The sequence below is a fragment of the Neophocaena asiaeorientalis genome, unplaced genomic scaffold (genome assembly GCF_003031525.2).
Source record: "Neophocaena asiaeorientalis asiaeorientalis breed wild unplaced genomic scaffold, Neophocaena_asiaeorientalis_V1.1 scaffold150, whole genome shotgun sequence".
NCBI classification, from domain to species: domain Eukaryota; kingdom Metazoa; phylum Chordata; class Mammalia; order Artiodactyla; family Phocoenidae; genus Neophocaena; species Neophocaena asiaeorientalis.
The window spans coordinates 1,701,008-1,725,273 of NW_020176571.1; the positions used below are offsets into that span (position 1 = coordinate 1,701,008).

General features: G+C 41.8%; 1 protein-coding gene across 5 annotated transcripts in view; it reads right to left on the reverse strand.

Annotated features, from left to right (window-relative positions):
- The window catches only part of ERC1 (ELKS/RAB6-interacting/CAST family member 1), a 348,818-nt gene that overhangs the window by 41,791 nt on the left and 282,761 nt on the right, over positions 1 to 24,266 (reverse strand). For all 5 annotated transcript variants that reach the window (XR_003001538.1, XR_003001537.1, XM_024733026.1 and 2 more), the window contains one exon: positions 17,353 to 17,451. Coding sequence is in view for 3 of the 5 variants with exons in the window: in XM_024733026.1 (XP_024588794.1) it covers positions 17,353 to 17,451 (99 nt within the window). In the remaining 2 variants the exon portion in view is untranslated. The remainder of the gene's footprint in view (positions 1 to 17,352; positions 17,452 to 24,266) is intronic.

A 24,266-nucleotide genomic window follows, 5' to 3' on the forward strand; every position in this document is an offset into this window, starting at 1 on the left:
ACCAAGGATGCCAGTCTAGATTACAGGGAGCCCACCCAATCGCTCCGCCTTGCAGGCCACAGGACGACAGAGGAGCAAAGAGCCAAGTACGCTTATCGGGTGACTAGGAGATTCGATAGCTTATCTGTACAAGGGCTCCCGAGCGGAGGCCAGGCTCTGGAGGAGACTCCCCTGTGACTGGCAGTTATTTCAAGGCTGGGTTAAAAGCAGGTGTGTGTGCGTGTACACACAGAGAAGCTGGAGGAGCAGACACGGGCAGCTGGCCACTGGTCACATCATGACTGCAGCTCCAGCGTCACATCCCACAGCACAGACTGCAGACGCGCAGCATCTCCAGCTGAAAGCCTGCGACGGCTGCAGCTCCAGTCACTGTGTGCCCGCAGGCTTTGGCTTCACAGGAGCCTGGCCCTGGGGGTGCAGGTGGGAGGGAGGGGTTCCCTATCACCTGGAAGGCAGGGGAAGATAGACATGTACCTGTAGCTGTGTGTACACATCAGAGACGGGTATCTGTGCTACTAGAGGAAGACAGGCTATACACAGGAATTGAATCTCTTAATGCTGAAGTAGGAAACAGAACACGACCCGTGACAGGCTGAAACACCTGTGAGTGTGTATAAGGAGGCACACGTATACGCCTGCAGTGGCGAGAGGGGGCCGGCAGGATGGGAAGAAAGATCTGTGCAAAATGGCCCTTAGCCCGGAATTCAGCTTTAGGATAGCTTAGCACTCTGCTTAACTGGGAGGATGGAAATGTTTCAGAATATCATAAAAGAGCCCTTCAAGAACAGAAACCAGTACCAGGGCAGGGGGCACCAAGGGCATCTCCTTCACTCACTCCGGGCTGAACCAGTGCTGGCTTCTGGGGGCTGGCCTGGTGCGCCCCACCTCCATCCGCTGCTCTTCTTGCGCCCACGCCCCCCCTTCTCCATCTCTCCTCCTGACCCACCCACATGAAGAATCTTCATTTCCACTCCACACACACACCAGAACCGTCATATATCTAAGAATCTAAGAGGGATCTTGGCTGCTCTGACAGAGCTGTCCTTGCTGGATTTATGTCTGCCACAGTCAATCAGGAAATCATATTGCAAAAGCAAATTCTTTCTGAAAATTTTATACACCATGAACAAAACCCATGGATTAACGATTTCCAGACATCACCCCTTCCACCTTGGGAGTAATCCAGGCTTTGGGTGGAAGAAAAAGATTTGGGAAAAACAAAAATTAGGAAGACTGTTTTTCTCTACCCATTTTCTTTATTTGGGAATAAAACCTTCACACAATCACTGAATTAATCTCTCTTCCCCCTAGTTCTGAAAGTTAAAGTCCCTTAGCGTGACACAAACTCTGACAGACGTCGCCATTTCAATGTTTCCAGCTGCTGAGGTTTAAGCAAAGCTTTATCATCGGAGGGTATGACAGTGACTATGACAAAAGAGTTCAGCTCAGAAATACCAGAAGTCCTACAAATTGTGACTGACGTTATATAAGGTAACCAGCCAGGGTAATTCAAGATTCAATAATCTGGGGCCCTCCGAGCCCTCCTCCAGAAGAAGGGCCCCTGTGCCCTAATTCCCCGATCCCCCTGATCCGACACAGGGCTCGGTAAGTGCTGACTGAAGATCAACTCTGAAGTGTAGGGTCAGAGCAGGGCGGTCCCACTGGGATGCGAGATACAGAATGCTGAGAATGGGCAAACCCACACATTCCGATTTGAGCCGAGAGGCCCTGAGGGAAAAACTGCAGAGTACGGCCAGTAAAGAAACGGGGTGCGGGGCAGTCCAAGGAACCAGAAACGGGGGCACAGCTAGACTGAAGCATGGGAGGCTACCTGCTGTAACAAAGAATAAGCAGCTTCTGGTACAGTCGTAAAGTGACCTGATAGAGGGGGAAAAAAGTTAAGTTTGTGCAGAATCTTCGTATTGGTTTTATCTACTAGGCTCTAGCCCCACCTTTTAGTACTCATAAGAAACCTATCGTGCACATGGACCCACATCCAAATTTTGTAGCGATTGCAGTGAGGGAATGCAAAGGACAGAGACCATGTTTCTGATAGGATCAGAGGACCTAACACTTTATGGGTGTTTAGAAAACGGAGAACAACGGACAAGTGAAACAGAAACTCCCAACCCTAGAAAGCAAGCGAAGAAGAAAAGGGAGAGGAGGACATAGGAACACCTTTCTTCACCATATTCATCTGTCCCTGTTGTTAGTGCTCTCCCTGGTTTCCTCCAGGGAGCATGCTTCTGGTGTTGTGGACTTGAACAGCAACGAACAGGAGGAAAAGCTCTCTCTGTGCTTTAAGCAAACTGCCCAAATGTACGCCTCACACAAGCTGGGGGGACTCTTCGTACTCAGTTGCCCTGTGGGCTCTAGCAGCTATAACCTTCTTACATATGAGATGCCACTGCTGACAAGAAACAGAAGCATGGGGAGCCAAGTCTCTGCCATCTTCTTCATCTAAGCAGTAAAAGCTCAAGACACTTGGTCTGATGTGCTTCTCTCGTTTGTCTGGCAAGCCACCCACACGTCATTTCCCAGATGTGCCATTTCAAAGCACAGTGCAGAGCCATCCTATAGTGGGCACGTGTGTTTCAGACTATGCCGTGAGTCCAGTGAGGCATGTTCTATGTAGCTGGAGGTTTTCAGCTTTCCCTGACTCCATTACCGTGCCTGTCTCAATGAGCATACATTTCTGTGCCCGAGAATAAAGCACCGGGTCCACGTGTTAAGACACACTCGTACGTTTACGTGCACGCGCGCACGTACGCACACACACGGAATGGAATGTGGTCTGACCGGGAGGGCCCAGGCTCCTCTGAACTGGAACTCCTGCACCTTTGCCTATCTTGCATCAACGACAACTTGTATGTTCCAGGGAAGCACGGCTGTTTGCCCAGCTGCTTGTCTTACCTATGATTAGGTTAGTTGCTTCCCTCATGGAAGATTTTTGTTAGTTAGCCATGGAAGTCACTGAGGTGGTCCTCAGCATCTCATGATCTTAACTAGGAATTTTATCTACTTGAACACTTCTCTGGCAAGAGCAGCTGTGGCATCTCACACCTTACAGCACCACATGTTAAGCAGACACAGTGGTGTCCCTCTTTAGTGCCAGGGAAGGCTATGTGACTGGCTGTGGCCAGGGCCACGGCCACGGCCATTAACACGATCATTCAAACACTGCAGCCATATGCATGCAGGCCCTTGGCTGGTGATTATGTTAATTACTGGGCATCTAGTTTCAGAAGCTGTGGTGAAAAGAGGCTTTTTTACCCAGAGGCTACCCTTAACAGAGACAGATTTGTATCAGTCACGTTGTGTGCTACAATATCTTTGCACTGCATTGATGACTCTGCAACACTGCAAAGCCACAAAGCAGTTAACAGCATGGGCTCTGGAGACAGACTGGCTTACCTCTGGGGCCTGCAACCTTCTAGCTATGAGACCTGGGTCAAATTACTCTGAGGACAGTATACCTTATGAGACTGTAATAATCCACGTGTCCATCACACGGTAAGCTTCTTCAGTAATTATTCACCATTATTATTTCCAAGAACCTGTTTTACCATCTGTAAAATGGGAATGACAATTCTCATCCGTGTGAGAATTTGAGCACACGTAAAATGCAAGGTACTCTTGACTAACTCCAGCTGACATTCTGACCCCGAGGACACCTTAACCCCATCATTTGCACTGAGCTCCACCAATGACCGGATGGCTACAAAAGGGCACATGAAGAGATGAGAAGCACAAAGAGGAACTGGAAAAGCAACACAATAGACCAGAGGTCAGTAAATAAATGACAGTCCATGCACCAAATCCAGCATCACTGCCTGTTTTTGTACAGTCCACCACTAAGAATGGTTTTTCAAATGGTTGGAAAAAAAATCAAAAGGGTATTTGGTGACGTGTGGAGATTATCTGAAAATCAAATTTCAGCGCCCATAAATAAAGTTATATTAATCATAGTCATATTAACCTTCACTCATTTACATATTGTCTGAGGCTGCTTTCCCACTGAAAGAGCAGAGCTGAATAGTTTTGACGAACAGTAAAGTTCACAAAGTATAAAACATTTACTATCTGGACCTTTATAAAAAGGTCTGCCAATCTCTACAGTGGACCTATTCCAGATAACAGGGTAACTATACGATTAGGGAGGAAATGCTTATAATTTTCTTACAGATTACTTAAGAAATAAATAATAATTACTGTTAAAAAATTCAATTCACAATGAATAGTACTTGTATTTAATAGTAATATCAACACAAAACAAAACATTGGCTAAATAGAAAACTGGATTTGGCAATGGGCATAAAAAGAAAATCCACAGTTGCAGAAAGTTCTAATTAGTAAAATTTGATCTGGACAAAATCCCTGATTGATAAATAAAGTCATTATAAAGTGTAAATATGGAAAAGAATTGATACTAAAATGATTCAGTAAAATAAGAATATGGAAAAAGATGGACATTTTCAACCTCACGCCTGGAAAACTGATAAACTGAATTAACTTAGTTTCAGTTCCAGCAAATATTCAGTGAAAATCCCTTGACATTGGTATAACCGGATTTAGATGTTTGTGAACAGATCAAACGTTTCTATTGAGTCAAATATTCTCAAGGTTAAACACGGATAAAACACTAAGTATATCGTTCTGAGCACAGAGGAAGTTATTTCAGTGATCATCGAGGTCATCGACACCTGCCTCCTTGCCCCACTTTCTAAACGAAAAATTCAACGGACGGGGAGGTGACCCGGGCTGTGAATGTGGCTGGACCGAAGTCACTCGGCGTCCAAGTGCCATAGCCACCGTGGAACACATGGGCTTGTGCAGGCCTGTTTATGTGAACAGTGCCTGTAGGCAAGCTACCTTTCTGAATCACAGTGGGGCTTTTGGGCTGTGTTCTCTGCCTGGGACGTTTCTGAGAACCACGCTTCCCGGTGATGAGCACACGGGCGATCCTCCTCCATCCCGTCCACTGCCGCGGCATCCAGGCCGCATGGCCTCCTCCAGGACAGAGCCAGAAGCTCTGACGTCCCTCCCACTCACCCTCCACAGGTCGCCACGGCATACAAAGGTCATCGTGATCCACCCGCGCTGGCGGCACCAGCCGTGTGGCTTGTCACCCTGCCCCAACACCTGTGGAGGTTGGCAGTTAAGTGCACACGTGCTTTGACATGCCTCCCCTCAAAAAGTAAAGCCTAAGACGCTCTGGTCCATTCAGCACAGATGGTCTCAGTGCCTTGCGCTGAAGGAACAGAACACAGTAGAGGTGGTGGTGTGTGACTTCCGATAATGGGTCATAAAAGTCACTGTGGCTTCCTCCTTGCTCCCTTCTCTTGAATCACCCATTTTGGGTCCGGATGGTGAGGAACTGAAGGTTCCTGCCAGTATGAGCTGTGGGTGAGCATCCTGGAACGGATGCTCCGTCCCCACCGAGCTTTGGACAACTACAGACCCAGCTGACATCCTGACTGCAACCGCGGAGACACTCATGCAAGAGCTACCCAGCCAAGCTGCTTCCGAATTCATGACCTGCAGAAACCACTGACCTAACAGGGGTGTATTGCTTTCAATGCTGCCAAGTTTTGGGGTAATGTGTTGTGCAGAAATAGAGAATTAATTCACACCCTAAGCAGTATCCACAGGGAGCTACTGAGAGTTCAACAGATTTACAGTATATCTGCCTGGCAATCGCCTACTGCTCCTTCAAGATGTGGCTAAAGTGTAACCTCCTCTGTGAGCCCTTGAGTCTCTGGTGCAGACCTGGGCTTCCCTATGGCACCTCGGATTATTTTTTCTGTTGGAGAAAATCTGTCCTTCAGTATTTGTTTTATAGTCTTGAAACATGTATTTCAACCCATGTACCTAGTGCAGTGTAGGTACATAGGAGACTCCCAATAAATATCTTTGAGTTAATTTTCTCATTTCAGTCAGTTTTAAACCAAACAATAAAAACTTCAAACCGCACTTACGGGCTTACTCTGCACGACCTCAGGACCCAGGTGTCAGTAATGCACTGCGGAGAATGTGCTTTTTAGTTTGTAAAGATGTGAAGTCAGGGATAAACCCGCTGGTTCAATTCTGGAGGATGTAACGGTGTGAATACTAGATTTCAAATAGTGACCCATCAACAAAATGACTATGACAGTTTGAACATTTAAGATTCTTTCATTTAATACCCAAAATGCCAAAAGAAAAATCTGAATAACTTATTTTATATTCACGTGAAAAGGAACCCAGACAGTGTTACCAGAGTTTGGGGTTTGCCAAACCCCTCCTCATGCAGAAAGTCTGTGATTCTAGTCTTGAAGAAGAGAGAGAGGTATATGTTCAGTGTTGACTACCTTTCAATGAAAAGAAATGAAGTCTTGCTAACAAGTGGTTTGCCTTAAAACCTGAATTTTCACCACAAAGAACTAGCCATCTGTTTTGAATATTATAAAGACTAAGCCTCTATTTGTGCTCAGCTTTGATCTCCTAGGATAATAGGAAGACAGTGATACAGTCCAGCTACACCTCAATCAAGTGTGCTCACTTAATTTATCCCAGAAATGCTGACTGACAGATCCAGCTGGAAACTTTAGTCTCGTCATCCCAGGATCAGGAAGAAGGAGGCAGACACATCAAGGGAGAATAGCTTTTTTGTTTTGGTTGATGATGCATTTTTGTGTCCAAGAAAATATTCCTTTAACCCAAAACAGACAGTAACCCTAAAGACAGAGAGAACGTATAGAAAATAACAAATTAGGGAGAAGCTGAGGACAAGTTAATGAAAGAAATACTGCAGAACCCTATTGTAATAAGGCTGTTGTTACACAGTTCAGATAAAATGTGAGTCAAATCATATCCTCCAAAACATAACTCTATAGAATAAAAGTGTGATACAGTAGGCAAGTGTTAGGCCTAGCTTCCAAAACCGGTATTAAAAGGGGTCCCACCACATGTTAACTGAGGGGTGGCTGATAAACCTGACAATGTATTCTAGAAGGTGGACTGGGAAGCCGGCAGTCCACGTCATAACCGTGTCAGATTACAGGATAAGCTGTTAGGGTACAGAGTAAATTAAAAGATTAAAATATCTACTACAAATGCATAAAATACATGCAACTTTTCTTTAGGGTAAAAGCTCACCAGTTTTTTATTTCAAAAACGATTTATTGGGCTCCATAGGGTCCCCCCATTTTCAGAGGACTGTGAAAAACAATTAGGATGTGAAGAGTTTTATTTTGCATGAAGTACAAGGATATTTTTATTGTCCAGGAGGAATGTCTGAGTCACGAATGATACCACAAACAGGAGGAAGACGGCACTTCCTTATTAGTCAAATGCTGGTAATTGTTAAGGTAAGAACCCATGCATCTGAGAGCTTATGTTCCAGAGATGTCCAAAACACTGCAATTTTCAGTCTAAGAAATACATCGAGTGAGTCACAGGACAATGTCACCTTAAATCATTCAGCAGAAACTACAAAAATGTAGGATGTACCTGTGGAACACTGTAAACTCTGTCTTAAAAATACACTGAGAGGGGCTTCCCTGGTGGCGCAGTGGTTGAGAGTCCGCCTGCCGATGCAGGGGACGTGGGTTCGTGCCCCGGTCCAGGAAGATCCCACATGCTGCGGAGCGACTGGGCCCTGAGCCATGGCCGCTGAGCCTGCGCGTCCGGAGCCTGTGCTCCGCAACGGGAGAGGCCACAACGGTGAGAGGCCCGCGTACCGCAAAAAAAAAAAAAAAAAAACCAAAACAAAACACTGAGAGAAGGGTCTCTCCCCCAGATTACTCACAACTCACTCATGTGGCCTAAGAAGAGGTCCCTGCCTCACTGAGCTCGTGTGATCACCAAGCCTGTCAAGAATCACTTACAGCCACTGTGCAGGGGTGGCGCTCCTGCTTCTTTCTACGGCCTGAAAATAACCCTCAGGTCAGGAAAGACTTCAGAAGAAAGTGTCACCTGCCGCCAAGGGTGCTTCTTAAAGGTGATTAGGTCTGACAATGTCTGTGGCTGACCTCCCGCACAGATACCTGGGAGAGGTGTCTACACTGTTGCTCAGGCAGTACTGGTGACATCACTGATGATTCAGTAAAGAAGACATTTCTTTTGCTGCAGGAAAAATTAATTACTAGGATTGTGGGTTACTTGTGCAATGGGAGGAATGTTACTGTATTAGGAGAGAGGAGAAGTCTAAAGTGAAGAGGAACATCAAAGGATCTTGTAAGTATTCGAGGATTTTTACCACAATCACCACCAATGTCACACAGTCCTTTACTGAGCCTTTCCTGTGTGCCAGGCAGAGGGCTAAGTACACTGAATACATTAGTACATGTAATCCTCCCAAGAACCTTCACTATAGGTTTTATTACTGCCATTTAACAAACGAGGAACCTGATGCTTAGAGAACAGGTCGAGTGACTTGTGGGAAATTACACAGCTACCGAGCTGGACTCAAATCAGATCTGGAGCCAAAGCATGCTATTTACCACCAAACTAAATGGCCATAAAGTAATATAACTGCCGTATAGGGGACACAGGAGAAAACATGCTTTTTCAGTTTCACAGGTAGGACGTGATAGGAGAAAATAAGAGAGACAGGATAAATAAAATCAGAAACGAAAGAGGAGACGTTACAACTGATACCAGACCAATACAAAGAACCATGAGGCTACTGTGAACAGCTACGTGCCGACAATTTGCACAGCCGAGAAGAACTGGATTAATCCCTAGAAACGTACAACCTACCGAGACTGAATCATGAAGAAACAGAAAATTGGAACAGACCAATAACAAGTAAGGGAACTGAATCAGTAATTAAAAACCTCCCAAGAAAGAAAAGCTGACGACCAGCTGGTTTCATTAGTGAATTCTACCAAACATTTAAAGAATTAACACCAATCTTTTAAAAACTCTTCCAAAAAAATATAAGAGGAGAGAACTCTTCCAAGTTCATTTTACAATGCCAGCATTACCTGATACCAAAACCAGAAAAAGATGCCACAAGAAAAGAAAATTACATGCCAATATCTCTGATGAACACAGATGGAAAAATTCTCGACAAAATATTAGCAAACCAAATTCAACAATACATTAAAAGGATCATGTACCATGATCAAGTGGGGTCTATTCCAGGGATGCAAGGATGGTTCAACATCTGCAAATCAATCAATGTGACATACCACATTAACAAAATGAAGGACAAAAATCACATAATCATCTCAATAGGTGCAGAAAAAGCATCTGACAAAATTTAACATCCACTTATTAAAAAAAAAAATCTCAACAAAGCAGAAACAGAGGGAACATTCCTCAACATAAAAAAAGGCAACATAATGACAAGTCCACAGCTAACATAATACTCAATGATGAAAAGCTGAGAGCTTTTCCTCTAAGATCAGGAACAAGACAAGGATGTCCACTCTCACCACTCTTATTCAACATGGTATTGGGAGTCCTAGCCAGAGCCGTTAGACAAGAAAAAGAAATAAAAGGCAGCCAAATAGAAATGGAAGAAGTAAAACTATCACTGCTTGCAGATGACATGATATTATATGCAGAAAACCATAAAGACTCTGTCAAAAAACTGTTAGAACTTATAAAAGAATTCAGTAATATTGCAGAATACAAAATTAATACACAAAATCAGTTGCATTTCTATACACTAACAACACACTATCAAAAAGAGAAATTAAGAAAACAATCTCATTTACAATTGTATCAGAAAGAATAAAATACCTAGGAATAAATGTAACCAAGGAGGTAAAAGACCTGTTCCTTGAAAACTGTAAGACATTGATAAAAGAAATTGAAGAAGACACAAATAAATGGAAAGATAGCCTGTGCTCATGGATTTAAGGAATTAATACTGTTAAAATGTTCATACTACCCAAAGCAATATACAGATTCAATGCAATCCCTATCAAAATTCCAATGGCATTTTTCACAGAAACAGAACAAAGAATCGTAAAATTTGTATGAAACCATAAAAGACCCCCAAATAGCCAAAGAAATCTTGAGAAAGAAGAACGAAACTGGAGGCATTATGCTCCCTGATTTCAAATATATTTCAAAGCTATAGTAATTAAAACAGTATGGTACTGGCATAAAAAGAGACATATAGATCAATGGAACAGAATAGAGAGCCCAGAAATAAACCCATGGATATATTGGTCAATTAATTTATGACAAAGGAGGCAAGAATATACAATGGGGAAAGGACAGTCTCTTCAATAAATGGTACTGGAAAACTGGACAGTTACATGCAAAAGAATGAAACTGGACCAAAAGCTTACATCATACACAAAAATTAACTCAAAAAGGATGAAAGCCTTGAATGTGAGACCTGAAACCATAAAACTCCTATAAGAAAACATAGGTGGTAAGCTCCTTGACATAGATCTTGGGGATGAATTTTTGAATCTGACACCAAAAGCACAAGCAACAAAAGCAAAAATAAACTAGTGGGACTACATCAAACTAAAAAGCTTCTTCACAGCAAAGGAAACCATCAACAAAATGAAGACAACCTAGTGAATGGGAGAAAATATTTGCAAATCATATATCTGATAAGGGGCTAATATCCAAAATTTATAAAGAAGTCATATAACTCAATAGCAAAAAATTCAATGAAAGTGGGCAGAAGATCTAAATAGACATTTTTCCAAAAAGACACACAGATGGCCAACAGGTACATGAAAAGGCACTCAACATAACTAATCATGAGGGAAATGCAAATCAAAACCACAATGAAATCACCTCACACTTGTTGGTTACTACTAAAAAGACAAGTGATAAGTGTTGGTGAGGATGTGGAGAAAATGGAACCCTTTTGCACTGTTGGTGGGAATGTAAATTGATGCAGTCACTATGGAAAACGGCATGGAGATTCCTCAAAAGTTCAAAATAGAACTACCATATGATCCTGTAATTCCACTTCTGAGTATATATCCAAAGGAAATAAAAACACTATCTTGAAAAGATATCTGCACACCTGTGTTCCTTGCAGTGTTATTTATAATAGCGAAGACACACAGACAACCTAACTGTCCACTGATAGATAAAGAAAAATGTGGTGTATATACAGTTACCCTTGAACAATGCAGGGGTTAGGGGCACTGACCCTCTGAAGAGTCAAAAATCTGTGTCTAACTTATAGTTGGCCTTTTGTTCTGTGGTGCCTCTGTATCCATCGTTCCATAACTGCAGATTCAACCCACTGCCAATTGTGTAGTACTATACTATTTACTATTGCCAAAAAAAAAAAAATCTATGTATAAGTGGACCTGTGCAGTTCAAACCTGTGTTGTTGAAGGGCCAACTGTACACACACACACACACACACACACACACACACAGTAATATTATTCAGCCAATAAAAAAGAAGAAAATCCTGCCATTTGTGACAACATGGATGGACCTTGAGGGTATTATGCTTAGTGAAATAAGTCAGACAAAGAAAAAGACAAATACTCTACAATCTCACTTACATGTGGAACCTAGAAAAACCAAACTCATAGATACAGGGAACAGATTTGGCAGTTGTCCGTGGTGGGGTTTGGGGGTGGGTCAAACGGTTGAGGGGGTCAAAAGGTGTAAACTTCCAGTTATATGATAAATATGCCCTGGGGATATAAGGCATGGTGTCTATTGTATATCTGAAAGTTATTAAAAGAGTAGACCTTAAAGTTCTCATCACAAGAAAAAAAACTGTAATTATGTGAGCTGACAGATGCTAACTAAACTTACTGCGGTGATCATTTGGCAATATATACATATACCAAATCATTATGTTGTGCATCTTGGATTAATACAATGCTATTTATCACTTATATCTCAAGAAAATGGGGGGGAGGGGGTTGCCACATAGAGAATGAGCTTTGGTTTAAATAAACGTCAGGAGAATAGTCAAAATGTAGGCAAAGATCATTGAAGTCAGGTGCTTGTAAAGCTCCCATTCTTCTATCACCTCTCTGCTGAAACCATTCTACACAGTGTGTGCACCCAGATGATTATTTTCTCTTGTGATTTAACTTGGAGTACCTCCTCACTATATTATCATAAGGTTCTTTTTCTTTTTCTTCCTTCAGTGTTAAATATCACAAGCCTAGGGCCAATGCACAGTTAACCTGAGAGGTTACTAACTTCCTAAAGTAAATACCTTTTTATCCATAGCATCTCATCCTCTATGACAGGGGTCCCCAACCCCCGGGCCACGGACCGCTACTGGTCATGGCCTGTTAGGAACCGCGCCGCATAGCAGGAGAGGAGTGGCGGGCAAGCGAGCGAAGCTTCATCTGTATTTACAGCCGCTCCCCATCGGTCGCATTACCGCCTGAGCTCCACCTCCTGTCAGATCAGCTGCGGCATTAGATTCTCACAGGAGCGCGAACCCTACTGTGAACTGCGCGTGCGAGGGATCTAGGTCGCGTGCTCCTTATGAGAATCTAATGCCTGATGACCTGAGGGGGAGCTGAGGCGCTGATGCTAGCGCTGGGGAGCGGCTGCAAATGCAGATCATCATTAGCAGAGAGGTCTGACTGCACAGAGACCATAATAAACCAATTGCTTGCAGACTCATTTCAAAACCCTATCAGTGAGTGGCAAGTGAAAACAAGCTCCCACTGACTCTGCATTATGGAGAGTTGCATAATTACTTCATTATATATAACAATGTAATAATAACAGAAATAACAATAAAGTAGAAATAAATAATAGAAATAATAATAAAATGCACAATAAATGTACTGTGCCTGAATCATCCCCAAACCATCCCCCCACCCCCCAACCCCTGGTCCGGGGAAAAACTTTCCTCCACGAAACCGGTCCCTGGTGCCAAAAAGGCTGGGGACCGCTGCTCTGCGAGATGTCTAAAATAACAGCATAAAAAAGAAACATATTCTTTTATCTATAAAGGAAATGATGTTATCTGGCAATCTGCTCTCCAGAAAACTCTAGAAAGTCAATATTCAGTAAGTGTTCGTTGAACGCCTGTTATTGCCAGACGAGACAGAGTGACTTTTCACGTTAGTTTACACTGCTCCTTGTTGACTTAAGACTAATAAAGTAGATTTGAAGACAAAGAATATTCCTGGAAAATAGAGAGGGACATTTCATAATGACAGGGAGGTCAGTTTATCAAGAGTATACAACAATCAAAAATAGGTGTGCAAATAATAACAGAGCTTCAAAATATATGAAGCAAAAATTGAGAATTCAAAGGACAAATAGAATAATTCCAATTATACCTGGAGATTTGAATGCTCCTCTCTCAGCATTTAATAGACTGCCCCCCACCCCCCTGCCAATTTTTAGTAAAGTCATAGGAGATCTGAACAACGCTGTCAGCCACCTGGACCTATCAATGTTTATAGAAGACTGTGTGCAGTAACTGAAGAATATCCTTCTTTTCAAGAGCACATGGTACGTTCACCAAGGTGATCATTTTCTGGGCCATAAAGCATAAGTCTGAGAAATGATTACATCTAGTAAGGCTCATACTTTGCTGGTACACATGGTGTTTTTAAAAATTTTTACACGCAAAACATTATTTATGTTCTTAAGTTTGATAAGGCAAATCATCAACTTCAAAAGCTTGACATTTTGTTAATAAAATCTGTTCTCTGTAGAATTAGCAAGTAAAGCGGATAGCAAGTCAAGACTTGGGCAATGTTTTAGGGATCACTCATGCATTTCTTTAGGTAAAACCTTTATAATATAATTATATTCACAGCACATTTTAGAAAACTTGAAATACTCTACCATAGAAACTCCAGCTGTGGCCAGCTAATTGCAACTGCACTTCGTCAAACCAGCGACTGCTAATGTTTTAGTGCAGTAAGATCAATAGTGCAATAATTTAAGAAACAATCGGTAGCATTTGAACACTTGTTAGGAGCTAGATCCTATTGTGGGAGAAGAGAAAGGAGAACAGAGACTCAGGAACAAGGTCATGTGAAGGTGGCTCATTTCTCGGTCTCCTGGTGAGGTTACCTACGGGCCGTGTTTCCTATGACACCAACGGGGCTGGGCTTCCTGCTGAGGCCTGCACAGAAGCTCCTGTGTTCTGCCAGAACAGACGAGGCAGCTTCACACTGGGGGAGGAGCCTGCTGAACTGCATTCAGCTCCTGCGTGGCCCCAACAGGCTCCACGATGCCCAGCTCCACCGCCCCCCACTAGCGTGTAGTGTAGATAAAGAGAATAGCACACGGACTCGCTCAGCTGCAGCGCTGTCTGGCATGCGGGGTTCAAAGAGCTTTTTTTTTAATTGGAGTATAATTGCTTTACAAGGTTGTGTTAGTTTCTGCTGCACAGCGAAGTGATCAGCTATAGGTATACACATGTCCCCTCCCCCTTGGGCCTCCCTCCCACGCCCGCCATCCCACCCATCTAGGTCACCAGTGAGCACCAAGCTGCGCTCCCTGTGCTATACAGCAGGTTCCCACTGGCTATCTGTTTTACACATGGCAGTGTATTTATGTCAATCCTAATCTCCCAATTCACCCCACACCCCTTTCCCCACCCCCTGTGTCCACACGTCCATCCTCTACTTCTGTGCAGATGGACCTAGAGTCTGTCATACAGAGTGAAGTAAGTCAGAAAGAGAAAAGCAAATACTGTATATTAATGCACGTATGTGGAATCTAGAAAAACGGTACGGATGAACCTCTTTGCAGGGCAGGAATAGAGACCCAAAGGGCTTTGTGGTTGGCATCACGCATTTCAGCTTCTTTCACAGCCTCAGGATAAAGCCACATGGAAAGTTTCCCGTCTTCACAGTGCACGCCTCTTTCCACAACTTACCTCATTGTTCTCCTCGGCTGTGTTTGCAGCGAGAGGTCTACACGACCCTCATCATTTTAAGGAGGGTGACACCAAGACACAGACTCTTCAGGAAGAAACAACTCCAGAAGAGTGAGATCGCCAATAAGCACGGGCAGTGAATCCAGGGGTGCAAGGCCACCAATACGTGTGAACCTACTCATCATAATTATTATTTTTTCTAAGAAAAGGATTTCCTCAGTCAAACCTCCAGGGCATCGGATCGAAGAGAGATACTCACGCAGCTGGACTATATTTTCTAGCCAATTGGCCTGGAAAGGAGAATCTAGACAGTGTCCTGGCAACCGTTTAACACGGCAGCAATCCATAAAAGAGGGAAAAAGAACTCTGTAGACCGACTTTTTAAAAAGCCTTCTTTTGCTTCTTTATTTCTCTTTATTTATAAGGACAGTTTGGGGGTAATATCCAAGCTCTAGGGGTTGTCCAGGGTAGGCACTCTGGAAGAATTACTGACCCTGAGAATGCAGAGCATTCTTCTATAGACAGAAACTAATGGTTTTACTCCACAGTACAGGTTTTTTTTTTTTTTTTTTTAAGACTATATACTTTAACTTATCATAAAAAGTATATCCCAAACCTACTGGCAGAGTATCTGATCAATTTTCTATTTCCAGTTTGATGTAAGTCACTATAAACCTTACCAGGACACTGTAATATCATGCTAGACAGAGTAGTTTATAAATAAAATAACAACAGGAGAAATTTATCAATAGTTACATGCCCTGGAAGTTCTCCCCAAAATGCATAAAAGAAATTATAAAAGTGACTATTAACACGCAACAAGAAAAAAAAGCCACAAACCCCAAACCCCACTATGTCAGAAGCATAGCAATACACACAGGAAATCAGGTGAAATGAGAAGGTAGAGAGCACACCAAGGATTCAGTGAATTACAGAGAAACAAGGCGTGAGATGATCGTGTGAAAAAAAGTGACGGCAAACAAATAGAAGGCATGTCTGTAGTTAAGGAGAGCCGTTTCTCACCGTGCTGAACAAATGGCTGCTCTAGGAGCACGTGGACGGCTATGCCCATATGCCCTCCTCCTCGTCCTACGGGACGGCAGAGACCCCAGAGCAGCGTGGGAACGAAAAGAGCTGGTTAGTATTCAAAACAGAGACACAAGCACACTGTAGCAGCAGCAAACAGTCTCTAACCTCCTGACCCTTTTTACATGAGGCTCTGACTCGTAATTAGTTTGTCACTGTACTTCCAGCCTTCCGACCTCTCCGAGACGCTCTCTCTATCCACTGCTGGATCTGGGCAACATTATCAAGTGGGAGGCTTTTCTTTATTTTTTGCCTTTTCCTCAACCTTTCCCCATTCCTGTCTGCCTCCCACTACTGCGAGGTATCCAATTCCTTGTATGTATTAGCGAAACCTGTTTCAAGGAAAGGATCTAGTACTCGTCTTATACACACTGGCATAAACTTAATGCCAGGTATCATGAAGCAGGCAGAACAAGCAAAGTGATGTCTGGCAGAGGGACAGACTGCTGACATCAGGCAGACGGCTCTCCATTCTGCCTGAGTCAAAGATTGTACTGCTTTCCCTCTAAAATATAAGGCCTGCCGCAACTGGCTAGGAAAATGTCATCAAACCACGACTATACCTTCCGAATCTTAGAACAAAATTGCATTTTCGATATTATTGCTGCTTTCGCCTGCAATATTTCTTTTTCTTCTCCTAAGACAAAGCTATGCTATCATTTGGAGGAGATGCTCAGTGGGGGAGTTTTCCTTGACTCTTTAGTCATATGGATGTAATTACTTAACTATTATTTTTCTCCCTCAGCTGTATATTTTAAGATTGAGTGTGATGGAGATGTTGAAATCTGACTTTTGGCAATGGGATATGAGGTAATCTGTTCACTGCTCTCCCCCATCCATCATATTCAAGATCTTGGGAGAGTTTCCTTCTTCCAAAAAAACTGGCATTGAGTATGGCTCCCCTTCAGGCTGACTCATCACTGCCTCTTTTGCATTGATGAGAAGTTGAAGGCAACAATTTAAGAATGACATAGATGGAGGGAGCCACCAAGGAAATGGGAGCGAAGAAACTAAGTTTCAATCTTCACGTGTACTAGGTGATGAGCAGAGATGAAAATTTGCAGGTAAATAATATTCAGTAGTTATCACCGTTGCACTGCACTGTGCGTGCCTCACTGAGCTTACAAGGAGAGTTTTGGTTTTCTACTGAGGCACTGTTTCTTCAATAAGAAAAGCAGGACAGTTACAAATTAGTGAGTATCTCTGAGAAGATCAAATTTTTTTCTCATCTCAAGGGTTCTTTAGTGTCCTCAAATCTGCTGAGTATCTCCTCTTAAAATATTCAGAATCATGTACCACCTTCCTCTACAGAAACTGACTCTGTGTTACAAAAAAAAAAAAAAAGAGTTTTCAGAAACTGATTATTTTAATTTTTCTAACTTGTACCCCAGAATCTGTAATGTGCTAGTACAAAACACATCAAAATAAAAGCATACTGGTTTTCACAAGACAATCAAAAGCAGTCTTACCTGGTCTGGGGAGGGTTTATGATTGGTTTGACTGGAATGGGAGGATCTGAAGTGGTCATCCTCATAATTGTCGGCCATGAGCTTCATCCGATTTTGTGTCTAAGAGGAAATGATGCGTAAGGGTAAATTTAGGTAAAATTTCTGTGACACGCTGCAAAGTAACAAGTGCCTTAAGAATGTCCTAAGAAAGGATAAAACGAATCCTGTCCGAAATAAAATAAGTTAAACATAGGATTTCTGAGGCTACTGGGGGAAGAAAGTTTAGACACTATTATGGACTGAACTGGGTCCCCTCAAAATTCATGTTGAGGCCCTGATCCCCAAGCCGACTGTGTCTGCAGACAGCCTTTAGGAGATAAATTAGGATTCAATGAGGTCATAAGGTGGGGCCCTAATCTGATGGGACTGCGGCCCTGTAAGAAGAGGAAGCGGGAGATGAGTCCCCCTGCCGCATGGGAACACGGTGAGGAGGAGGCCTCTGTGAGCCAGGAAGAGGGCTCTCCCAGGAACCAAGGCAGCTGGCACCTTGATCTGGGACTTCCCAGCCTCCAGAATGGTGAGAAGATAAACTTCTGTTGTTTAAGTCACTCCGTCTATGGCATTTTGCAATGGCAGCCCGAGCAGGCTAAGACAAGCACCTAATTTCCACAGGAATTCTGGAGGGAGGAGTAACCTCCCTAAATTAAGCACTTTATTGCAGGGCTTGTTTTTATTTTCTAAAATAAGGATCGGATTATACTGCATATAGGATAGAACTCTGCTAACTCTATGTTTTCACTTCATGATATCAATACACAGGACCCATCTTTCCAGGTTACCATAAAATTACTCACCCTTTTTAACAACTATTCCATTTGAGGGGGGTGTTATATAACATACAGACCATAAATATTGGGGGAAAAGTTATCATTATCTGTAAATGAAATCATGATATACCTAGAAAATCCAAGAGAATCAACTGAAAAACGATTACAATTTACAATAAAGTTCAGCAAGGTGATCAGACAGAAGCTATATATTAAAATTCAATAGCTTTTCTTTACACCACCAACAAACAATTCAGGTTTTGGAAATGAATTGAAGATTCTGAAATCCTTCTCTTCAACCCTAGACCAGAAGAGGGCTATTATCCCACTGCCTCTTCTCCATGTTCACCCAAATGGAGGACTGGATTGGTAATTCTGTGGGCTTGGTTAATTTAAAACCCAGGTGAATGTAATATATATATATATATGTATAAAACATTTTAGAGCATTCCCTTTGCAAAGCAAGCAATTCAGAAAATGCACGGTACAAACACTATGCATAAAATCAAACAGCAATATTGTTAAAACCTGAAGTTTTAAAAGCATTAAAAATACATTTGTTAACGTTATATGATTCAAAAATGTTCACTGTAGATAACCTAAAACACAAAAAGATAAAAGAAAAATTACCTGTAAATCCCTCTAACCAGTGATAATCATCGTTAATATTTAGGTGCACCTGTTCAGCCTCTTCCCTATGAACATAAAAAGCAGCATGCTTTTCCGATTTATTCTCTATTTCTGCTACGATATGGTATTTTTTAAATTGCTATATCTCACGGTATATTTTGATATCTGGTAGGACGTGTTGTCCTTCTCTACCAATTCTGCTTTGTCAAAATCTGATTGGGTATCTTTGACACATTTTCTTTTCTAGATGAATTTAAAACATTTTGTCTAGTTCCATAAAAAAGTTTAGAGAGATATTTCTTCGGTATTTTTTCACATAATGATGCCTGAGCGAGGGTAGGGCCAAAGTGCCTGGGCCTGAATTCTAGTTCTGCCTCTTACCAGCTAGCTCAGCTGGGGCAAGCTACTCGGAGCCTCAATTTCCTCACCTTTAAAATGAGAATAACAATACCTTCTCCCCATAAGACTGTCGTTAGGATTAACCGAGTTAATACAAGCTCTTAGAAAGGTGCATGGCATACAATCAACACCCAATAAATTTCAGCTATCACCATCGTTATGAACATTTCTTTTCATGTCATTAAGTCTAAAACCGAACTTTAACTGGCTGCATAGCATTCAGTTGAATAGATGTTTAACAAGTCCCATATTGCTGGGCGTTTGGGCTCCTTACATTTTCACCTAGTAATATATGAACATTTCTAAGCCAGTTCCTCCCTCCAGGATATAATGACAGCAGAAAAAATACTTATCAAGAAATTGTCTGTGATATCAAATTTCTCTTTTCTGAGATGACTTACAGGGACCTTGAAGACATGTAGGGCACTCTTTCTTATGTCAAGCCGTACTTATGACAAATGGAGAGTCCTCTGCAAGGCAGCTCTGGGGAAGCGGGAGGGAGAGAGCAAAGGGCAAAGGGGCGCGCCGGAAAGTGACAACATGCTGCACCTCACTCACTTTCACGTGGGTAAGAAACATTTCCCCGTGGACTTTAGTAGGACCCTGCAGCAAAAGTACACGTGGATACTGATTATCTTAGAACATGACACGCAGTCTTTAATGCCTGATACCGAGTGTGAGTTTAAAACCTTAGAGAAGAACTAATAAAGCACATGCAAATCCACTTTCAAGGCAGGATGTATCTCAAGTATTCCTCAGGAATGAGAATGAAAGCCTCGCACAAGAACTGATCACAGGAGACAGATAAGACCACAGGTTACTTATTTGATCCATGTAAGCGAATGAAGAAATAGTCCTAAGAACGTCTCCATTTCTGAAAGACATGAGGTTTATCAAAGTTTAGCTAGTGTTCCCAGGTCAAATATTCATTAATTTGGTGTGAAGTCTGTTTCCTGCACAGTCAGAAGTTGAGCACTAAGTATCGGACAGCTCGCAGCGCAGGAGATATTATACAGATCATATAAACGACACTCTGCTCAAGAATCTCTTGTTCTACGCTCTTCTTAAGACTAAGACCAGCAAGCATGGAAGGTACTTTATATCCAAATATTTTCCCTCTTGAACCATGCCACGTGCATGTGCAGAGAGCCGAACTCCCATGGTCCCATGACATGAAGAATAAAGTTGTTTGAAGGAAGGAAGGAGAAAAAAAAAAAAAAGGACAGGAGGAAACTTGCTGAGATAAACTTTTTAAGCTGTAAACGCATATCTGTGTATACAGGTATACACACCCTCCCAGAGGAAAAGTTCATCGTTTATTCTGTTAATCTTTTCTTTTAGGACTAAGATGTCAATGCTCAAAAAAGGTGGTACAGAAACTATATGTTTCACAGAAGAATAGTTAGGCTAAGAAACAGTACATGTTGGTTATTCAAACCCAGGTATTAAAAGAAAAGGTTGGAATTCTGATCAGAGTTACCTGGTTGTTCACTAATCTTTCCTTTTTGGTTTCTGATAACGCTATTAACCTACCTAAATGAGTTTTAGAAAAACTACTACTTAGAAATATTCTGAGATATTTTAGAAAACATATCATAAATAAGTCTTAACCTAACTAGCATTATTTTCAATTATAATTATCTTTAAGAAAGCATTAAAATTATTTCTGCCTAATTTGTTAAACTTTAGAAATCATTTTATTATAGTGAATTTTAATTAAACTTTAATTTGCTATTTTGGTATTTGATATACAAAATGAGAAAAGCATAATCTTCATTGTTTTCAGGTGGGTCGGACTCTGTTGGTTATAAACTTAGCAAAATTTCAACAAATTAGCTATGAGCTTTATTTTAAACTTCATTTCATGAAAAAGTATAAGTAGTCATTAATTATTCTATTTTTTAGTTGGTTTTTTTTTTTTTTTTTGCGGAACATGGGCCTCTCACTGTTGTGGCCTCTCCCGTTGTGGAGCACAGGCTCCGGACGCGCAGGCTCAGCGGCCATGGCTCACGGGCCCAGCCGCTCCGCGGCATGTGGGATCTTCCCGGACCGGGGCACGAACCCGTGTCCCCTGCATCGCCAGGCAGACTCTCAACCACTGCACCACCAGGGAAGCCCCATTAATTATTCTTGAGTTGTTCATTTTATACACACTTGACTGAAGATTATCCTTCTAGCTGGGAAAGCTCCTTTTCCACTGGTTGGACAGCTTTGGGGGGACTCCCGTGAAGCAGTGTGGTAGGCAGGGGATGGCAACTAGATTAGAGGAGACAACTGTGCTGAATTTAGCCCGACAGCAGTCATGGTCAGACTACCTTCACATCCTATTTATTTTCTCAGCTGGAATGCAAGGTCTAATAGAAAAGTGTGCTTCCTACTGACTTTGTTTTGCTTTTTAAAGAAATCAGTTAGACAGTTTAAGTTTGGTCCTGATTAGGACCAAAATGTGGAAGGAATAACCATCCTGTGCATTCTGTGTACGGTAGCAGACTTTCTGTGTCCTTCTGACACGACATTACTCTTGCATGCTGGCAAACATGCGCTAAGCTCGTCTTGTACATTTCTTGCCCCAGATCTGGAATCAGCTGGTTTACCAAAGAGCTCATTCATTCAGTGGGACAGGAGCAGGTGCTGGGTGCTCAGTGCTGCTGGATTACTGCTTTCTGGTTGTTTCAGTTGAGAGGTAGGAAAAACTTTCTTTCTTATTAAGAGGGAGAAAATTATAAATTAACAGTGATATTTTCAATTTAGATTTAAGATTCTAGATCTGCATCTTAAAGAGTAAGTTCTTACTTCTTTGATTTTATACTTTATATATCTTTTTTCCTCTTATGCTGAAAAACCTTGGTTCCTAACAATAATGACATAATTACTTTTTATTTGCTTTATCCATCAATTTAATTCTTTGAAAATACCAATACCAACGTAATCACTATGAATATGCCTTCAGAATGAACTTTAAAATTTCTCTGCATTATTTTTTCTTCTCATTGGAGTATATCTTACTGAGAATGTACAGCAAAAAATCTGTAATATATAAGGTTAGTTGAACTAATTCTCTGCTGTATGTGACTGCACAACAATTTAATAAATAACTAGATTCATTTGTTTCAGTTTGTTTACAAAATTTAGGAATTGCTTTCCCCTCTTTCTGATGTAATTTTATTTTTGATTATGTAAGACATCTATATGATTCTAGAGTCAAAACTATATAGCGAGGCACTTTCAGAGAAGACTTGCTTTCAATCCTGCCTTCTCTATCCTATTCCCTTCCTCTTTTCATAGGAAATTTTTGGTGTAAATTTTAAATTTACCTTTAAATTGTTCTTTATGTAACGGTAAGCAAGCATACACTCTCACAAACATTTATGAATTTACCCACTTTTCTCACATAAGAAGTAGAATATTAAATACATCTTCTTTTTCTACATCTATTCTGCATCTTGCTTCTTCATTTAACAACATATTCAAGTAGTCACTTCATGACAACAGAGGTGCTTCCCACTCCCTTCTACAGCTGCACAGTACCCTACTCCATTGGATGCATTACAATTGATTCAACCAGTATCCCACTGTTGGGTATCTGAGTTATTTCTAATCTGCTGCTACTACAAATATTGTAGCAAACACTATAGCAGCACACACGGAATTACCTTGTATATGTGTTATTTTGTAATTTTGAAAATGTGTCTTTGGGACAGATTCCTAGAAGCTTCACTTCTGGGTCAAAAAGTGAAAACATAGGTAAGTAATTTTATTACATGTTGCCAAATTCCCTCCACAGGAGGTATGCATTTTGCGCTCCCACCAGTAGAGTTTTACGAGTGTGTGACACGCGCAGCCCTGTCAACTGAATATGCTGTTAAACCCTTCCTTGATTTTGGCCAAACAGCACCTCAGTTTGACTTTATCTCAATATGAGTGCGGTCGGGCATGGATTCATGTTTAGAGACTATCTACATTTCTTCCCCATGATCTTCCGTTCCTATCTTTTGACTATTCCCCCCACCCCCCATTAAGTTGTTATCTTCTTCTCCATTTTTAGGAATGCTCTTTTTTGGGATATCAGCTCTTGGTGATGTAAGCTGCAATTTCTCTTCTGAAGTCTGACACCTGTCTTAATTTTCAGACCCCACTCTCTCAACTACAACACTATCCTGTATCCACTGTTCTTCCTTCTGATCCTTATACTTCCTCTCTTTAGTTGTTTTAAAATCTTCAAGAAAATATTGCCTGTCTAGGATCTTAAGTCTTCAGAGAAGTACTCTCCTCTGTTACATCCTCCTCGTTGTGGACTGACTGTGAGCTCATCCTAAGGGTCACCTGTTTTTTTCCATGGGAATATTGTGATGTCTGGGCTGTTGAAGGATCCCAGCAGTGATACTGTAATTGCTTCTGCTAGGCTCTAATGGGGCATACCTTTTTATTCTAATATTTCAGGTAGGAGCTTCCCACGCCCAGTGGCAGTATCAATTTGTACTCTAAATCTGCTGGAGATACAGGCTTCAGAATTCTGACATCTTATAAGGGACCTGGGGTTCCTTCCCAAGGTCACGGCAGAGAAAAGCTTTTCTCATCTACCGGTGGTAAAGGTTTGACTCAATTAGTCTTATTTCCTTTCCCTTGAATGGCACTCGTCTGACTGTCCCATCTCACGGCCGAAGTTCAGTTCCAGGTCCCCAGTTCATGTCATCCTAAAGTCCTGCCTTCTTTCCCAGCCCCAGCCCTAACTGGTCAGACTGGTCATAATGCCCAGGGCTGCTGCTGCTTCAGTTCACATCCCTCTTTGCTTCTGACACCTGCAGATTTTTTCTGTCAATTGAGCTCAATCATGCATCACAAATTCTGAGAGGGGATTAACGCTTATCCAGTATCTTCAGGTTTGGAACAAAAGGATTTCAGTGTTATCTGGAACCTCTGTCAGATTCTAATAATCTGTCTACATGTCTTTTCTTCCCATGGATTGTGAGTCTGTGAGGGCTGGGACAAAGACTCATTCACCCGTGTATCAACCTAGTAACTAGTAAACTTGCCAGTATACATACATACATATATATATATATATATATATATATATAT